The sequence below is a fragment of the Electrona antarctica genome, assembly GCF_951216825.1.
Source record: "Electrona antarctica genome assembly, chromosome: 13".
In the NCBI taxonomy this organism is placed as follows: Eukaryota; Metazoa; Chordata; class Actinopteri; order Myctophiformes; family Myctophidae; genus Electrona; species Electrona antarctica.
Window position 1 is genome coordinate 21,628,898 of NC_136794.1, and position 17,791 is coordinate 21,646,688.

Here is a 17,791-nt window from a genome sequence, read left to right on the forward strand (position 1 = left end):
ACACATAGGTTAACACATAGGTTAACACATAGGTTAACACGAGTCACAGACATTGCTGTTCCTTGGAGTGGTTGCACCACTCAAAAAAGAAAATAAATAAATCATGCACAATGTGGAAAAACAACGGACCAACATGATGTAACACTCCTAATGTAAATAATGTATGCTATACATATAGTGTTTTAATTAAGTGACAAAAAGTAAACAACTCAAGTACAGTTAAACTAGACACAGATTAAATATGCAATCTGTAACTTCCTTTAGTGAATAGATTTTAAACCAATCTGTATGTTAGAATATGTTAAGACAATATAACTAGCACATCTTCAGTGGTTGGAGGTGGTCTCCCTGCTCTTCAACTGAGATATGTAGACCCTGGCTGTGGTCAGGTAAGTGGGAAAAGTGGTCATATCTGTCCTGCCGAAGCAGACATTCCACCTTAGCTCAGTGGCAGAAATTGTGTCTCCTGCACCTGAGAATAGTATGGATAACAGCTTTAAAATCCATGGGGGATAGAAAATCATGAAAAGATCTTCTGCGCAGCACTCATTTTAAAACATGGTAATGATAAATGGAAAGAAACAACAAATACCAGAGATAAACACAAACCTGCATGCTCACAAACACAAACACACTGGGTGTGCACAGATTTCCATTGTGTCGCCTTTGCCTAAGCCTGTTATGACAAGGTTTTTTAAAGCCATGTTTGTCAAAGGCATTAGTATCACAGGCATCCAGGAAATATACGAAATACAGATACTACTTTAGACCTTATGATATAGGCCTACTATACATAGCAACAACTAGGCCTACCCAAAAAGAGGTTCCTCGATTGAAAGGTATAGTAAAGTCACTTCCTACAGTAAATATGGGTTAGGCTACAATAATTGTACACACATTACATTGATGCACTCAAAATAACGTTAAGTGGTTTGTTGGTCATAATCCTATTGTGCAACTTGGCAGTATTGATTTAAACTTTTTAATCAATAACATGCTTCCAGTGTGAATAAATATAATCAAGTATACATTCATAAATTCCTAAATAATCTGCTATTTCACTGGAACGCTATTCAGCGTTCAGTCAATAAGGTGCTTACATTGAAGGATTTTGTTCTACAATGTTCCTAGTAGGAATTTGTGCTCATTGTTGTGTATATCTACATTATGAAAAATAATTTGCAAAACATACATAAAAAAGTTGATTAATTGGGAGCTTTCACTTTGTAAAAAGCTGTATTTATTCCACACAGCCTCCCTCCCACAAACATAGTCTGAATGATAAAGTCACTACATTTAGTAGTGTCTTATCTAGTATCCTTCATGACAGTGAGTTAGCAGCATGTTGCGTACAGCACTATATACGAGACAATATGGCACACAAAAAGATTCCTCAATGTGCAACTTCCAGCTCTGGGCACTTACATGTCTGAGGTAGAAAAATCATTTATATATACTTTGTACATATTATTCTTCAAATGGCGCTTACTGCCCAAAGCCATAGCTGTAGTGTACAGTCAGCCATACTTACATGGGCAGTTCCAATTATCTTAGGCAAGGCTGTCCTAAATACATTCTCAAATCTTTTGGCACTATCGACAAGCCCATCATGGTCGCTGAGCATGTACAGTTTGGTTTTGTCCTGAGGGGGGCAACCTCAGACAGTCTGACAAGCTGGCTGGCTTCTTTAAGCAGTCATAGGGGATGGTTATCTTTGGCACTTGCGCCAACACCAGTGCCAGTCTGTGAGACAGCGAGTCAAGCTAATCTTTGATGTCCTTGATGACGATCACCTGAGAGATGGTTTTCTTCACCCGCAATGCAGTGAGACGAGCTGCAGCGTTGGCATACCAGCACTCTCTCATCAGCTTGCCCATCACACGCAAAGCCTGACAAAGTAAACATTAACACAGTATGTGTTATTATTTAACTAAACCCTACGGTCACTCAATTTTGAAAGGGACAAGTATAATAGCCTCTATATATGGTTCTCATTTTCATGTCAAGGACCTCTAAATTCACAGGTAATAAGCCATGGATCCCCATTTGAGCATGGGACTACCTGGCATGATAGATTTACAGGGATACGGATTTCTGTAGGTGGAGAGAGTGAAACCTATGATAAGTCTATTAATATTATATAACTTTAATATTTTCTGAAGAGGTGGAGATGGGGACAAACACTATAGCAATACTTACTATAGAACTCTAACACTAACTCAAAACAATACACCTACTACAGCACCTTTAAATATGGCTTCAAGTGATAATCATACAATGAATGAATGAATGAATGAATGAATGGCTTCCCTCACCTCACAGCTCTGCCACTGGTTAGGAATGTTGGGTCTCAGTTTCTGGTCACAAACCACCTTTCTCATATCCTCAATGGATGGATCTGAAGGCACCAGGTCATAATAAGGCAGTTGGAAATCCTCATGGAGCCCTGCAAAAAGCAGGACATCCCTGCTAGTACAAGTGCTGTATTCTGTTCTCTTGCTTCATGACGCAACACTGCAACTACCTGTATCTTAACTAACAACCTCAAATAGATATCGTGCAAACGGCACGGGTCAATCTGACATGACACACGATAATCTGACATGACACACGATAATGACATTATGTGTTGCATTGTGTGTGCGTGCGTGCATGCGTTACATACCTCTAACGGAACATCTCCGGGCCAGTTCCCAGAATACCAGGCCCAAGGCGTATATGTCAGCCCTCTTGAATGTCTCAAAGCTTCTCATGTTGATTGTCTCGTCCAGTATTTCTGGGGCCATGTACCTGCAGAGGACAGAGTGATTCATGGGCAAAACCATAAATGTCTCTTTTTGGCCACCAAGCTGGCCTTGACAACTGGAGCAGTCTCATCACTATGTTAACAAACACAGCAGCATATGTTGTGCTAAGAATAGCACACTGGGAATGATGGGGCACGTGAAAGCAGACACCTGTATTCTGCATTCTGAGTTCCATAAACAAAGGTGGCTAGGTCACTGTGGGCGCCTGTTGCTCACAAACACACCGTCTCTTGAAAATGTTCTAATCTGTAAGCACTCTTGATTTGACGTTGTTTGTAGTAGTATGCAAAGCATAATCTAGCACAGTGGTTCTCAAACTTCTTTGTCTAGGTCACCCCTGTAAATATCTTTTTCATCCAAGGCACCCCTGAATTACATTTATGTAAATATGTAAAATCTTAAGATACAGTATGTGTCACGAAGAAAATGTAATATTATGAGTATTTTACAACAGATTGACAATAACACATTACTTAACATTTAACCACTTGGCCCCAGCATCCCTATTCTGGGGGGAACATTGGTTGTGATTTGTGATTTGAGCCGCTGCCTACGTAAATTGCATAGCTCTTTCGGGCAACAACCGAGTTGTTTTTGAGGGGCAGTGTAGAAGTTGTCTTAACACAAACATTAAATGCCATTGACAATGCATGGAGAATTTACGTCATACCTGTATGTGTCTGAGCAAATCGGCTGTCAGTATGTCGGTGGAAACCCTTGGCCAATAAGGGACCGCCATTCTTGGTGACGTAACTAAGGTAAGTTTCAAGGTTGTCAATAATTGATTAGAGCGCCCCTCACTTCACACGGGTGTGATTTCCCCCCCCCCCCCCCCCCCCCCCCCCCCCCTATCCAGTATCCAGATAGGACCATGCAGGTACGCACAGGTTCTCTTTACAATTTGTTTGGATGAATGTTTGGATCTATCAGCCATCAGATAACAGAGCAACAACTAGTGTAGAGTGGGTGGAATTATAGGTATGGCCGGGACTGGTCATTCTGCGCATTCACATAAAAAATGTATTATGCATTCATTCCATAAATGAATTATGTGTGTGTGTGTGTGTGTGTGTGTGTGTGCGTGCGTGCGTGCGTGCGTGCGTGCGTGCGTGCGTGCGTGCGTGCGTGCGTGCGTGCGTGCGTGCGTGTATACTGTGTATACTGTGTATACTGTGTATATACCGTATAATATATGCGTAAACAAAAATTAATAACCTATTATCAATACATTAGCCAACAAACTGAAATGTTTTCCTTGATTGATTGGAAAAACATTCACCTCTTAGTTCCAACTCTGTGGTTGGATGGTATATCTATGGTGTTGGTGTTGGAGTCGTGTTTCACAGCGAGCCCTAAGTCTGCAATGACTGCGGTGCCATTCTTCTTCACCAGCACGTTCTTGGACTTGATGTCCCTGTGGGCAATTGCAGGCTTTCCTGAAAGGCAGCAAAGCACAACTATTTTAGTTTAGTTAATTATAGATCCAAACTATGTGTATAATGTATTAATTTACACATGCAGCTGGCACAAATCCCTTGAATCCTCCAACATTGGTGAACGATCTACGTACAATTCACTGAAGATATGTCGAGCACATACAGGAATGACGAGTCCTTACCCTGAGTGCCAATGATCTCCATGTGCAGGTGGGCCAGACCACTGGCGATGGACACAGCATAGACGATCATGCCCTCCACAGAGACAGTGTACCTGTTCAGGTAATCAAATAGAGATCCATGTTCATGGTACTCTGATACCAGCCACAGTTGAGTCCATGAGCCATTATCTGCAACAAACAGCAGAGGACGTGTTTACACGTTAGCACAACGATCTAATAAATGCCACATCTGAAGAAACAACTATATTTATACTTAAAGGACAACTTTAGTTTTTTCCAACCAAGGTTCATGTTTTAGGTTGTTATTAGAGAAAGTAAAAGGTGAGTGTAATTTTTTTTTCATTTGCTGCTTTCTTTCGTTTTAGGGATTTTAGCTGTTTTTGACAGGGGGGCGGGGGCATTCGAGCATGAGGCTAAATAGGTCTTTTTTTACAAAATGTTATAGCGATTTATTTTTTTATTATTTACTATAGTCCTACTAGACCCCAAGAAATTACATCTGGCCACAAAAGATCACGGGATCTACTGAATGTGTCAAACTGACATATTGAGCCTATGACACACAGTGTGGCTTCCCCCCAGTAGGCCTCCTTCACAATCAGTAGATCCTGTGATCTTCTGTGGCCAGATGTAATTTCTTGCGGTCTAGTAGGACTATAGTAAATAATAAACAAATAAATCGCTATAAAACTTTGTAAAAAAATACATATTTAGCCCCATGCTCGAATGCCCCCGCCCCCTGTCAAAAACAGCTAAAATCCCTAAAACTAAAGAAAGCAGCAAATGAAGAAAAATTAACACTCATCTTTTACTTTCTCTAATAACAACCTAAAACATGAACCTTGGTTGGAAAAAACTAAAGTTGTCCTTTAAGCCATTTAGCGGATATCCTTTCACAGAGACATTGTAAATTACTGTTTACGTTACTCGCACTAAACACACCTACCTTTGTTGTCAGCACCAATGAAGCCTAAAATGTTCTCATGTCTGAGCATGATGGTCTGATAGATCTCAGCCTCTCGAAACCACGACCTCTCGTCTCTGGAAGAGAAGATCTTCACTGCCACGTCCTCTCCTCGCCACTTCCCTCGCCACACCTCACCAAATCGACCCTTACCGATGCTCTCCTGCAAGACGATGGTCCGAGCTATGGTGCGCTGGACAAGCAGAGGCAACCCTGCAGCAGGCACCATGCAGCGGGGATGTCATTAGAGGCATAATTGATCATATAAGCAACACATTGAACACAAGCTCAGATGATTCCAGGAGGAGACGGGAGAGCAGCAGCAGGAGAGAGGGAGTGAGAGACACAAAATAGGAGAGAGAGAAGGTACTGGAATGCTTTTTCTTGTATTTTATTCCTGTGTTGACCTGTTGACCCATTCCGGCCGCCCCACAATAATTGTGTCTGGAATCTCGACCCGTCAGGCTGCCCTGCGGTTCAACGGTCGGCCTGTGCATCACTAATCGAGAGATATATATGAATATTAATATAGATAAGAAATACTGTGACTATATTATGACTATTATTATTATGACTTGTGGTTCTAGCTCTTATGGTTCTTGAAGGTGCTGTGTGTCAGGCTTCTTAAGTTATAAACAAACTGTATCTCTGTGCCAGTGTCCTTGGCATTGTGTAACAATTTAGGCTGCCTGTGACCTCAGGAAGGCAGTCCTTACGGAGAGGCACATTGGATTCCACTGAGCACAGGACAGGTAGGCCGGGGGAGGTTACTTTCCTCTCTCCCCCCTCCATTTCTCCCTCCCTCCCTCTCCCTCTCTGGGTCTGAGCACACTTTAGATTCCATGCGCGGACAGAAGAAGCTGTGTTTTGCGTCATTTCCGTTTTTTTAGACAGCTGGTGGATGGAAATGAAGCTCCACCCACGCGGCAGATTGCCGCGTCGGCCAGATTCCCGGAAAAGCTTGCCCCAGTGGCATTCTGCCGCGTGGGTGGAGCTTCATTTCCATCCACCAGCTGTCTAAAAACCCGGAGATGACGCAAAACATAGCTTCCTTTGGCCGCGCATGGAAGTTCAAGTGTGCCCAGGCTGACTCTCATCCATCCTCCCTCCCACTTTTACTCTCTGCTGATCAAGCTTTACCTACACACATTCAATTTGTTATGCAACAAAATAGAGCCCTATGAGTACCGGTATGTGAATATGCATGGTGATGCAATGTTTTTCTTACCAGAGCCAGAGCCCGAGGTACTCATGTCATAGATCAGGTCTTTGAGGCATTTGTCAGTTGACATCAGCATTTGGTCACCCAGGGCTTCCTCTGCATCCTGTTTGTGGGTTCTGTTGTAGGCACAGCCCTGGCCAAGTATAGCAAAAACTCCAACCACAATGCCCACACATAGCAGGCAAGAGGGCACCAGGATTACCAAAGCTAGCTCCAGTCTGCCCCAGGCTGGTTCTTCCAAAGGCCTCTCTGAAAAGGCCAACATAGAAAAGCTATTAGGATAGTGGTAGTGCATCTAGTAAAAACATATAGGTATACACAACATTCATTAAAGTCCCATTGTGCATTAAATGCAAAAAAGCGGTTGGTACGTATATACACTGTTTCTGGGAATGTCCCAAGATAGCCAGGTTCTGGTCTTGTGTGACAAAAGAATTTAGTTCAATTATGAAGTCAATTTTTATTAGGGCTGCCATCCAAATTTGGGGTGCTAGATCCTAGAAGGGCTAAGCTACTTAATAAGCTTCTCTGTGTAGCTAGAAAATGCATTTTGTTTAATTGGATTCACGAAAAAAGTACTTACAATGGAAAGGCTCAGTGCCAAATTAAAAGAGAGAGAAAATAACTTTATGAATATATGGCAACCGCTGATAGATTACTTGCCCAGGGATCTACCTACTGTGATTTATAAAGGAAGTGATTCATTGGATTGGAGAGCCCCAGCTGTACTCTTGCAATTTGCCTTCTGATGTGCCCATGCATGTGTGTTGTGTATGTATATGTGTATATATTTGTATTTATATTTTTTTCCCTAATGAATAATTGACTGTATTGTGTATGTGCTGCTCATTTTCTATTGTTTGTTTGTTTCGTTTTGTTTCTGTGCTTTTTGTTTTTCTTGTCTGTTTTATTGTATTGTGCTTATAATTTATACCTTTCTAGTTTGTCTCACTTTATACATTTGATTCATCTTTATGTGAAAACATAAACATTCAATCAAAATAATAATTATGCAGTCATACACAGTTGCACACCATGACACCAAGATGCTTATTTTTATGGCAGGATATTGAAATTAAAACAGGGCAGTTACTGCATACACTGTTAGTACTGCAGTACCCTCTAGTGGACATTGTCATTTATGTCAGTGTCACTGGATTTTGAGGGGCGATAGGCCCTCCTATATCCAGCTTTAAGTGTGTGCAAACACAAACTTTGTCCTAACACAAACATGAAATGCCATTGACAATGAATGGTCAATTTTGAGTGTGTAACTGTAAACACAAACATGGGTAACACAAACATTGAAGACAGAGGTGAGGACGCAAATTCTGATTGGCCGGAATGAGATGATGTGCAGTATGATGATGTACGATGATAAGAGCGCCCCTCACTTCACACGGGTGTGATTTTGTTTTTACACTGAATGTTGAATGTTGTACTGCTAAAAAAATAACATTTGCATCTGACCATACATGGCACATGATGCATGTAAAACATCATTGGTGACTGTTTCATTAATCACCTCATGTTTGCAGATGACTTGGTGGTTCTATGTCCATCTAGTGCTGGTCTCCAGCAGTTACTAAGAGTATGCTCACAGTACGATTTTGATGTCAAGTACAACGCTAAGAAGAGCATAACTCTGATTGTGAGAAGTAAGGAAGACAGTAAGCTGGTATTTCCTGATTTCTACCTGTCTGGAATGTCATTAAAAAATGCAAAGAAACCAAATATCTAGGTCAGTGGTCCTCAACAGGCGGACCGCGGTCCACGACCGGACCGCGGCACACCTCTCTGCGGACCCTGGAGAAAATGATAGAATAAAGAGAAGAAAAAAAGTCACCGCGACCGCAAGTTGAATTCTCCGCTCAATGCCGAGCAACGCAATTAACGCTCTGAATGCGGACCGACTGATTGTGTCTGTGCGCGTGTGTGCCTGTGTATTAAGGGCCGGCATGTCATGATGACAATGTTGCGCTGACTGGCTCACTAGCTTTAATGTGACACATTCACACATTCAGTTGAATGAACAAAATTGGATTTTTGGAGGTGAATCATGAATATTTGTCTCTACTCTGCACCCCAGTATTGGTTGGTTGGATGGGACCCGATTTGTATAAGCTTGTTTTGACTGTACTAAACAAGCATGGCTGTTTCTAGGGGTGGGGGGCAGCCCCACCCCGTGGGGCACACGTGGCCCGCAACCCGCAATTTTATTTGCGCGTGCATGAGACTGGACCATGGTCTTATTCAAAAAATATTTGTGGACCTTTAGCATTTCTAGTTGAGGACAAAGATCCTGGCCTAGATCTTTGTGTTTGAACTTTGAACACAAAATGCATTTGTAGAATCCAAAAAATGTCGCGCTTTGCGCGCACGCTGTGCGGCCCTCCACACACAATCATTCTACAGTTGTGGCCCCCGACCTAATCTAGTTGAATACCCCTGATCTAGGTCATTGTCATGCACTAGGGGATGCATGGCAAAAACAGGGAGTACTGTCCACACAAGAGTTTAAACGTATAACATTTTATAACAAATGACCTATCTGATGACAGAGATATTTTTAGACAGCGACGTAAACTGTATGCTCAAGCCAACACACTCATACGTAAGTTTAGTTTCTGCTCTGTTCCAGTGAAAATCTCACTTTTTAAAGCCTATTGTACTCTGCTGTACACTGCCCACTTGTGGCGACACTACAAAAAGGGCAGCCTGCAAAAAATGACAGTGGCCTATATAAGTCCACCATGTTTGTTTATGCTTTGTTTATTTATAGTTTGTTTACTTTTGTGTTTTTATGTTTTATGTGTTCCGCTCTATGGACCCCCCTGTGAGTGTCTTGAATAAAGTTTGAATTGATTGAATAGCACCTTCATCCAAAGGACTGCATTCACATTCACGCACTGACAACAGAGGAAACCATGCAAGGCACGGATCTGCTCAGTAGCATTGTTCCTGAGCACTTAGGGGTTTGGTGTGTTGCTCAAACACAATTCAACTGAAATTTTAATATATAGTGCCACATCAACAAGTTGCCTCAAGACACTTGAGACAGAGCAAAGACCCAACATTGTCTCACCCTGACACTAACTCGTGGCGATCGAACCAGGAACATTCCGATTATCAAGCGGCAGCTCTACCTCCTGATCCACCGCTGACCCCAACCAATATCATACAGTCGCAATCAAAATCGATAGCTGGTTAGCAGATTCCGTTTTTTACTGCCAAGAACACAAAATTATAAATACTTTCAGTTTGTTTTCCCTATCTAAAAAGAATAATAAAAAAGCTAGCAAACACAAATTCCACAACCTAGTCCCCCAAAAGTGAAAAGAATACATATGGATGACTGAGGTTATATATTGGCCTACATGTACTCTGACAAAGTACAGCACTAATATCTTGAAAACCACAGTGAATGGCAGAATGGTGACAGGGCCCACGTACAACTGTGAAGCTCAGTAATAACATATCTGCCTCTGTCCTTGATTCTCTCTGTGGGAGGACAAAGAAGACACAGACACCACTAGAAGGGACCGTTGGAGGGGGACTGCACAGGTCATTATGTTGAACACAGTAAAATTCTCAAAAGGAGTGTAAGAGTGTAAAACACAACATAACTACATAACACTATGGCATTTTACTGTGAATTTACTGGCAACCAAATTAATCTAAGTTTGTTGCCCAATACAGTAAAAGTGTCCCAATATTTCCCCCCAATCCATTAAACTTCTTTGTCAAAAGGGACTTGCGACATCTACAGATGTTCAAAACAGCGCACGCACGCACGCACGCGCGCGCGCACGCACGCACGCACGCACGCACGCACGCATGCACGCAACACACACACACACACACACACACACACACACACACACACACACACACACACACACACACACACACACACATACACACACAACACAAGCTTATTTTTGTACTGTGTTGAGTGATGTGAACAGTCAAGTATTTCTTAAGACATAATTTAGCCTTTTACCTAAAAGACAAACATCTCATATCCAACTGGAGCAAAGTGCATGGTGTAAAGCAAGACTGAAGCCTGCACCATTCCCCTGAGTCAATAAAACGCCTGCAACTTCTTAACATCACAACAAGTGTGTGAGAGAGGTTTTTTCTTTTGAAATATCCCCTCACATACAAATTACATCCTGGAAATCATTCTACATTCATTCAAACTCCTACATCTGACCTTTGAGTCGAATGATATTAAATCCTGAAAGAAAATATTTCTGAAGAAGAGGAAAAAGCAAGGTCTTATGCACACCTGATCAGCTCAGAGACGGGTGCGTAGGCAGGGAACGGACATATAGAATTTAGGCCTAAATAAAGTTGTCATTGTGCAAGTGTAGATGGTGTGCAGTTCATTTTATTGTATTAAAGAAGAAGACGAATAATAATAAAGGTTATGTATGGACAATCAAAACCTGATGGAAATTCCATTCACTTCACCCCATAAAGTTGATTCTGATTCTTTACTTGATGTAATTAACATGGCTAATGTATTTATTTAGAAAGCAAGACAAGATGGAATACTGTCTGTTTCTGTGTTCCACACTTTATTCCTGCCATTAGAGAAGTGCCTGCAATGTCCAGAAAGACCTGAAACTCTCAATGGACCCTACCAGTCCCATCAACAGTAAAGTCTTCCTCACACTCATTCACTTCTAGGTGGTTCTTCCCAGATGACAAGTGACAATTCAACAACTTTTTAATACCTTTTTAATACCCCAAATAAGAATAAGAAGGAAAAGACCATTACTGCATCAACAGTAATGAACATTGGCCAAATTATCAAATAATATAAGAAAGAGGCAACAATTGTGAAAATAGAAGTTAGAAATAGAATCTGTTCTAATGTAGATGATAATGCCAATGAGAGCTGCAGCCAGGTGTTTATTTTGGGAAGGCTCTTTGTAATGACAAAGGATGGCAATCGCATTGGAAACGATGGCAATTTGGCAAGACTTGAAACCTGTGCTTCTGTCCATGGAATCAATGTGGTTACCAGGGAAACAATCATTATGTGCTGAGAAACAGGCACTGAAGAAGAAAAGGATGCATCCTCCAGAGAAGAGAAGTAAAGTATCATCCACTGCAGCAACAGACCAAGTTCACAGCAAAATCCGGGAAAAAATGAAAGAAAACAAAACACACCATTATGAGGGACAGCAGATGTTTCTGCTCTGGTGATTGTTTGTCAAGGCTTCCAATCCTGTTCATAGTGTTCAATAAATCTGCAGTCATTACATTCACTGGACTAAACACATACTGTTTATTTACATTCACAATCCATGGTTTGAAAAGAAGCTCTTTTAACTCTCAGAACCTATTACAACTGAAATTCAACTCTACTTCAATGTAGACAAACACTGACGTTGTAAATTATTATTCTACAGCTTCAAAATACAAGTTACAGTCATGTTTCTGATACTATTCAAAAATGTCTGATTGTGATGAACAACTTGGAGAAAATGCTGTCCTCATTCCAATGAACTCTGACTGAATATGGAAAACAACAATTGTAACATGAGACATACACACACACACACACACACACACACACACACACACACACACACACACACACACACACACACACACACACACACACACACACACACACACACACACACACACACACACACACACACACACACACACACATACATACATGTACACAAAGACAAATCTCAGAATTTTTAAGCAGTTTTTAAGGACCCTTTTAGGCCAGTGCACTAGAGCATGCTTTTGCCTTTTTTAAACCTCACCCATTTTAATCCAATACACACACACACACACACACACACACACACACACACACACACACACACACACACACACACACACACACACACACACACACACACTACACACATTACATACACGTATACATACATACATACATACATACATACACACACACACACACACACACACACACACACACACACACACACACACACACACACACACACACACACACACACACACACACACACACACACACACACATACATACATACATACATACATACATACATACATACATACCGGTACATAGGCTACAGTATACATCGTACATATCCATACATCTAACCACAAACATTTTTGAAAGAGAAAAGTGGTAAAAAAAACATGACGTCATCCAAGATCAACACAAACCATGCAGCTCTACAGGTGGGAACCCAAACCAGGTTGGCCGCTTGTTTCTCCTGCTTGTTTCTCCCAACTTTAACAGACTGTTAAAAATCAGACCTGTCTGAAGTGAGTGGTGCAACAGCGCCCCCTGTTGGTACCCTAAACATACATAGGGACACAGGGACGGACAAAGCTGGACATTGTAGTCGCTGCACCCTATGGTTGCACCACTCAAAAATAAGCAAAGCTCTGTCGTTCCTTCACTTAGTACTTTCCCTTTTACTTTCTCACTCAGTCCCTTTCAAACGACCACAGACCAATTAGACCCAGTGAAATCCTGAACCAGACTCACATCATTGTGTTTAAAAGCCAAAAGAACAAGGCAAATAATTAGAATTGACTAGGTTATGAGGAAATTCAAACACAGCAACTGGTGGCTTTCTTACTTTTGTTGTCGCTGTTGTCAAAGCTACCCGGGTGAATGTGTAGAGTCTCGTTGTTACAGAAGTCTGTTTTGCAGCAGTTCCTTTTAACAACGTTAGGCATACGGGAGCTGAAGCAATAGACATTCTCAGCCTTCATTTCTGCAGGTGACATGCAGGACCTGTCTGTCTTTTCCATCCCGTCAACCAGCATCACCGAGCTCCAGCATGCCCCGTCGGCCCCTGTATCACATGTGTGGTTGGTAGTGGTACACAGCTGGCAAACACACCGCAGCGCTGAAACACACCACACAATATTACCAAAGTTATTATACCAGTAAGACGCCCTAAAGGGCAAGGTCGCGACAGAGCTTCTTAATACGGCACAGTTGAGAAGCAGGAGTTAAACTATAAATCTGGTGTCAGTGAGGTCAGATGTAGAGTTTCTCGTCGGCTCATATATGCAGAGTATGTCAAACTAACTATGTATGGCTACCCGGGGTTTGATGAGGTCAGTGATCTTCATATATGGAGATCCAGGTGATGATAGTCAGCTCCACATATGGAGATCCATGTTTGTACCAACTTGGTTCATTTGCAAGTCTGAGTCGCGTCGCGATATATGGACCTTATTTTTCCTCTTTTTCTTGACATTCCCATATATGGGGAAGGGCCCCTGGCGATGTTGTCTACGTCGCGACTACATATATGCCCATATATGGAGATCCCTTATGATGTCATGTGATGCCACGAGGCATGACCATATATGGAGGCGTGGGGTGATTAACGGAGGGACGGGACGGACTGACGGGAAATGCACAATTTCATAGTAAATGCAACCTGCCGTCGCAACACATACAGGCATTTCCTGTGGCAAGGTTTCTCCCCTCTCTGAGATCCACACTGCAGCGACACGATTTTGAATTATATACGATTACGTATCATTAAAATTTCCTTTGACGTGCAAGAGTATTAAGCAATTGCAATGGCACTTTACTTCAACCTCCACATCCCCTTCCCAAAAATAACCAATTTATTTAAGAATTTGACTGAAAGAAAGTAATAGCAGAGTGTTTCGGGGGTTTCTATGGCTGATGGTCTTTTACTTTCAAACCAGAGGTGTCCTGTTGTGTAAAGCAAATGCCTGGAATGGTAGGAACAAGAGTAATGCCTCTTAGTTTAACACTCAGATAATCTTGTGCTTTTCTTGGAACCACTGTCCTTTATTTGATAAGGTCATGAGCAATAGGAATGCAATTGGCCCTCACAGACAGGAACTGAAAATCATCATCATAACGGAAATCGACCGCATTTCTTTCACTCGTTAACTCGGGAGACGGGGGTGTCTATGTAGATGTAGGAAATCATTCTATAAAATTGAGGCATTCCACTCAACCCTATTTTTCTGTTCCAACAGTCTCCAATGCATTAGGTAAGAAAGCATTAATATTTAAAGCCCCCTCTGATTGGAACAATTTACCAACCCACATTCGAACCATTTCATCTTTTAATATGTTCAAAAGTGCACTGTCTTCTTATACTTCGACCTCTTGTACATGCCCATGACCATCTCACTCCATTTTATTAACTGTATCGTAATGCTGACCTATGGTAGTGACAATGATATTGACGGAACAAATTATCCATCTTGCTGTACTCTGCTTGTCTAGTGTAATACCCTGTTTTGTGTTGTTTTGTGTTGTTTTTTGTTGTTTTGTAACCGTTTGATTTGTGTTTTTTCTTTTTTCTTTTCTGTTATTACCTGACTGTATACGTGTGGACCCTCTCGAAAACGAGATATTGTATCTCAAGGGGTATTCCAAATAAAGAATTTCAATATTTAAACTGAAAAAGGTCAACGGTTGTGTCAGTATGTTCCAATGAACAAGACTAGTGATTGGTGGACATTTTGGAACTATCCTATGCTGTACATGCTAAGCAGTAGGCTAGTTAGAACGTTTCAATCCATTCCAATTTCTCTTTCTAGAGACACTACATCTTCTACAAAGAAATGGCTAGCTGCCCAAGTAAAATCTTAAGTTTTGGGTCTCTCACTTTCTCCTTGATGTCTGTTGATTTTGTGTAATGTACTAACTATACAACATAATATAAAGCCCTCAAGGGAATAGATTACCAGATTTTCTACATTTAAACAAGTGATGGGTCGCACTCAGTGCCACATGTGAGTTAGTTTATTTTATTTCTCCATGTCCTTCAAGATATAGGGACTTGTAAAGACATGGAGAAATAAAATAAACTATAAGCTCACTCTTGGTAGCTTCGGAAACCCAGACGTTTACTATGAGTGCAACCCATCACTTGTTTAAATGTCATTGTTCTAAGTCTAGACTGCACCACACCAGAGGAGCCAGAGCACCCGGTGGTATGGAGTTTACCAAACTTCTACATGCCATTGGCAGTTGTGGCTGGTAAAGCTAACTTAAATTACTTCACCACCACCAATTTGAAGCTACTGTATGTTGCTTACAACTGTGTTCTCTAAACAAAGTAGCCTACAGAAGAGCAGGCTACTTAGGTGGACCCTCTTGTAAACAAGTCTAGTGCTTTATTGGTCGTCCACTCACAGTTTTTTGTATTGAGTTGTGCTGAAATGTACTGTACTTCTGCAAACTGTTAATAAATACTTTTTCTAATAAGGATCTACAGATGAATGTAATAGTTAAAAAAAAGCCACCTGCCTCTCATTCTGTATACAGGTCTATAACAGCGGTGCTACCACTGTGCAATGCAGTTACAGATTAATATACAACTGAAAAAGAAAGCGTACTCCCTTTGTTAAATGGAGCATCTATGTTCGATGACAGACAATGATCACACCTATCTCCCATAGAGTATATTAAGGATATAAAGGAGATAAAGCTATCTCCTTGTCCCAAAGGAAACATACCGGTAATACAATATTGTACAATCTCTGAGCTACAAATTGATAAATTAACACTGAGGATTTTACTATGCAGGCATAATTTGGCAACTCAGTGTTCAGGATTAGCATAAAACATTAACACTGAACCTGATGTTTTAAAGGTGACTGCATGCCCTTCATGGCCAGTAATGTAGTGGCATAATTATGAATTATGTCAAGTGCAAGATTCTAAACATTAGATCAGTTTTGGCATGTATTGTAGCCTGTCCTACTATCCTGTTATATTGCTTCGCCAATGCGTGTGTTTTCTCCTGCAAATAAAGCTCTTTTGAAATGAATTGGCTACCATTCCCAGTAGCTCAGCTATAGTTTAAAAGTTTTTTCTCACTCCACTCTGTGAATACCGGTATGTCTATAGATCTTTCGTCAAGGTCTCTTCTATTGAAGTTTGCTGTGCTGTCAGTCAGTAACCATGAAACAGTATCTTGGCGCTTCAAACGGAAATAAATATTAATAGTGTATTAGATTTGTATTGCACTTTTCATTCTCAGAGTTCTGTTCAAATTCAATTGTAATTATTTTAATTAGCTAAATTCTAAGTAGCCTAGCCAAAAAATTAACAGTATGTATAGACTATGTCAAACAAGTATAGCATATAGACTACATTCAACCCTAACAACTATATAGGCTATATTCAGCTGAACAGCGTTTTGGTTAATTATCGAATTTTCATTTACCTACATATAACGGAAATCGACCGCATTTCTTTCACTCGTTAACTCGGGAGACGGGGGGTGTCTATGTAGATGTAGGAAATCATTCTATAAAATTTACAATTTACGAAAACGTATTAACAGTGATCAGAGTATACAGCCAACAGGCTGTGACATGTTAAAGTGGAAGAACAAGCTGAAGTATAGCCTAATCGGAAATTTACAAATCAACACAAAAAAGTGATAAAGTTAACCAGACTCCGCATAAGATTGGGGGGCATTCATATAATTATACGCCTGCTTCCAATTAAGTTCAATCACCATCGTCTAGTCTAGAGTCCAAGACAAGTAGTTTGCTGTATACCTGCTGTCAGATGTGCGATGGACAGGAATATCAACGCCGCCTCCATGGTCCTGGTACGAGTCATGTCTGGACTGGAGCCGGAGACGCATCCCCTGGACGACGCACTGTCTACGCTACTGTTCTAGGGAGAAACATATTTTTCGTGGTACGTCCGCCAAACATGCATGGACCGTCCACATTGCTTCCATTTCTAAATAAGTGAGAGAGAAAACTGAATACGCAATGACATTTGCTCCGCCTCTGTCGACTGGAGTTTAAGAGGATTAACGCTCAGAACACCACTGAATAAAGACATGTGAACGAGAGTGCTGGAGAAAGTGTGAGTGACTGAGAGTGAGCGTCCCTTCGTGTAGTCTACGCATCTTTCCTGTCATGGCTACAAGTAGGCCTACAACAACACTTCTTCTAATCTTCTATAATAATTTGATTGATTGATTGATTGATTGAAATATTTATTAACAGTTTACAGAATTACAGTACATTTCAAGCACAAACTCAATACAAAGACTGTTAACTGTGAGTGGACGACCCAATTAAGCATTACACTTGTTTACAAGAGGGTCCACCATGTTCAATTCATCAAAACATTTAGAGACGTACAAATAGACAGTTCTATATAGTCAAAGAACAGA

General features: G+C 41.1%; 1 protein-coding gene across 4 annotated transcripts; it reads right to left on the reverse strand.

Annotated features, from left to right (window-relative positions):
* Positions 1 to 88: 88 nt before the first annotated feature.
* Positions 89 to 17,266, reverse strand: acvr1c (activin A receptor type 1C). 4 transcript variants are annotated; one of them, XM_079518260.1, is made up of 9 exons: positions 17,160 to 17,266; positions 13,223 to 13,495; positions 6,618 to 6,860; positions 5,372 to 5,602; positions 4,426 to 4,593; positions 4,087 to 4,243; positions 2,666 to 2,790; positions 2,316 to 2,398; positions 89 to 1,889 (listed from the first exon to the last, which is right to left on the reverse strand). In XM_079518260.1, the coding sequence occupies exons 1-9, from the start codon at positions 17,221 to 17,223 to the stop codon at positions 1,764 to 1,766; spliced, it is 1,470 nt and encodes a 489-aa protein (XP_079374386.1). In that variant the 5' UTR covers positions 17,224 to 17,266; the 3' UTR covers positions 89 to 1,763. The 4 variants fall into 4 exon arrangements, with proteins under 4 accessions (XP_079374386.1, XP_079374384.1, XP_079374385.1 ...); XM_079518258.1 differs by having other exon boundaries at positions 2,316 to 2,446; XM_079518259.1 differs by having other exon boundaries at positions 2,316 to 2,446; positions 6,618 to 6,839; positions 13,208 to 13,495.
* Positions 17,267 to 17,791: the final 525 nt, after the last annotated feature.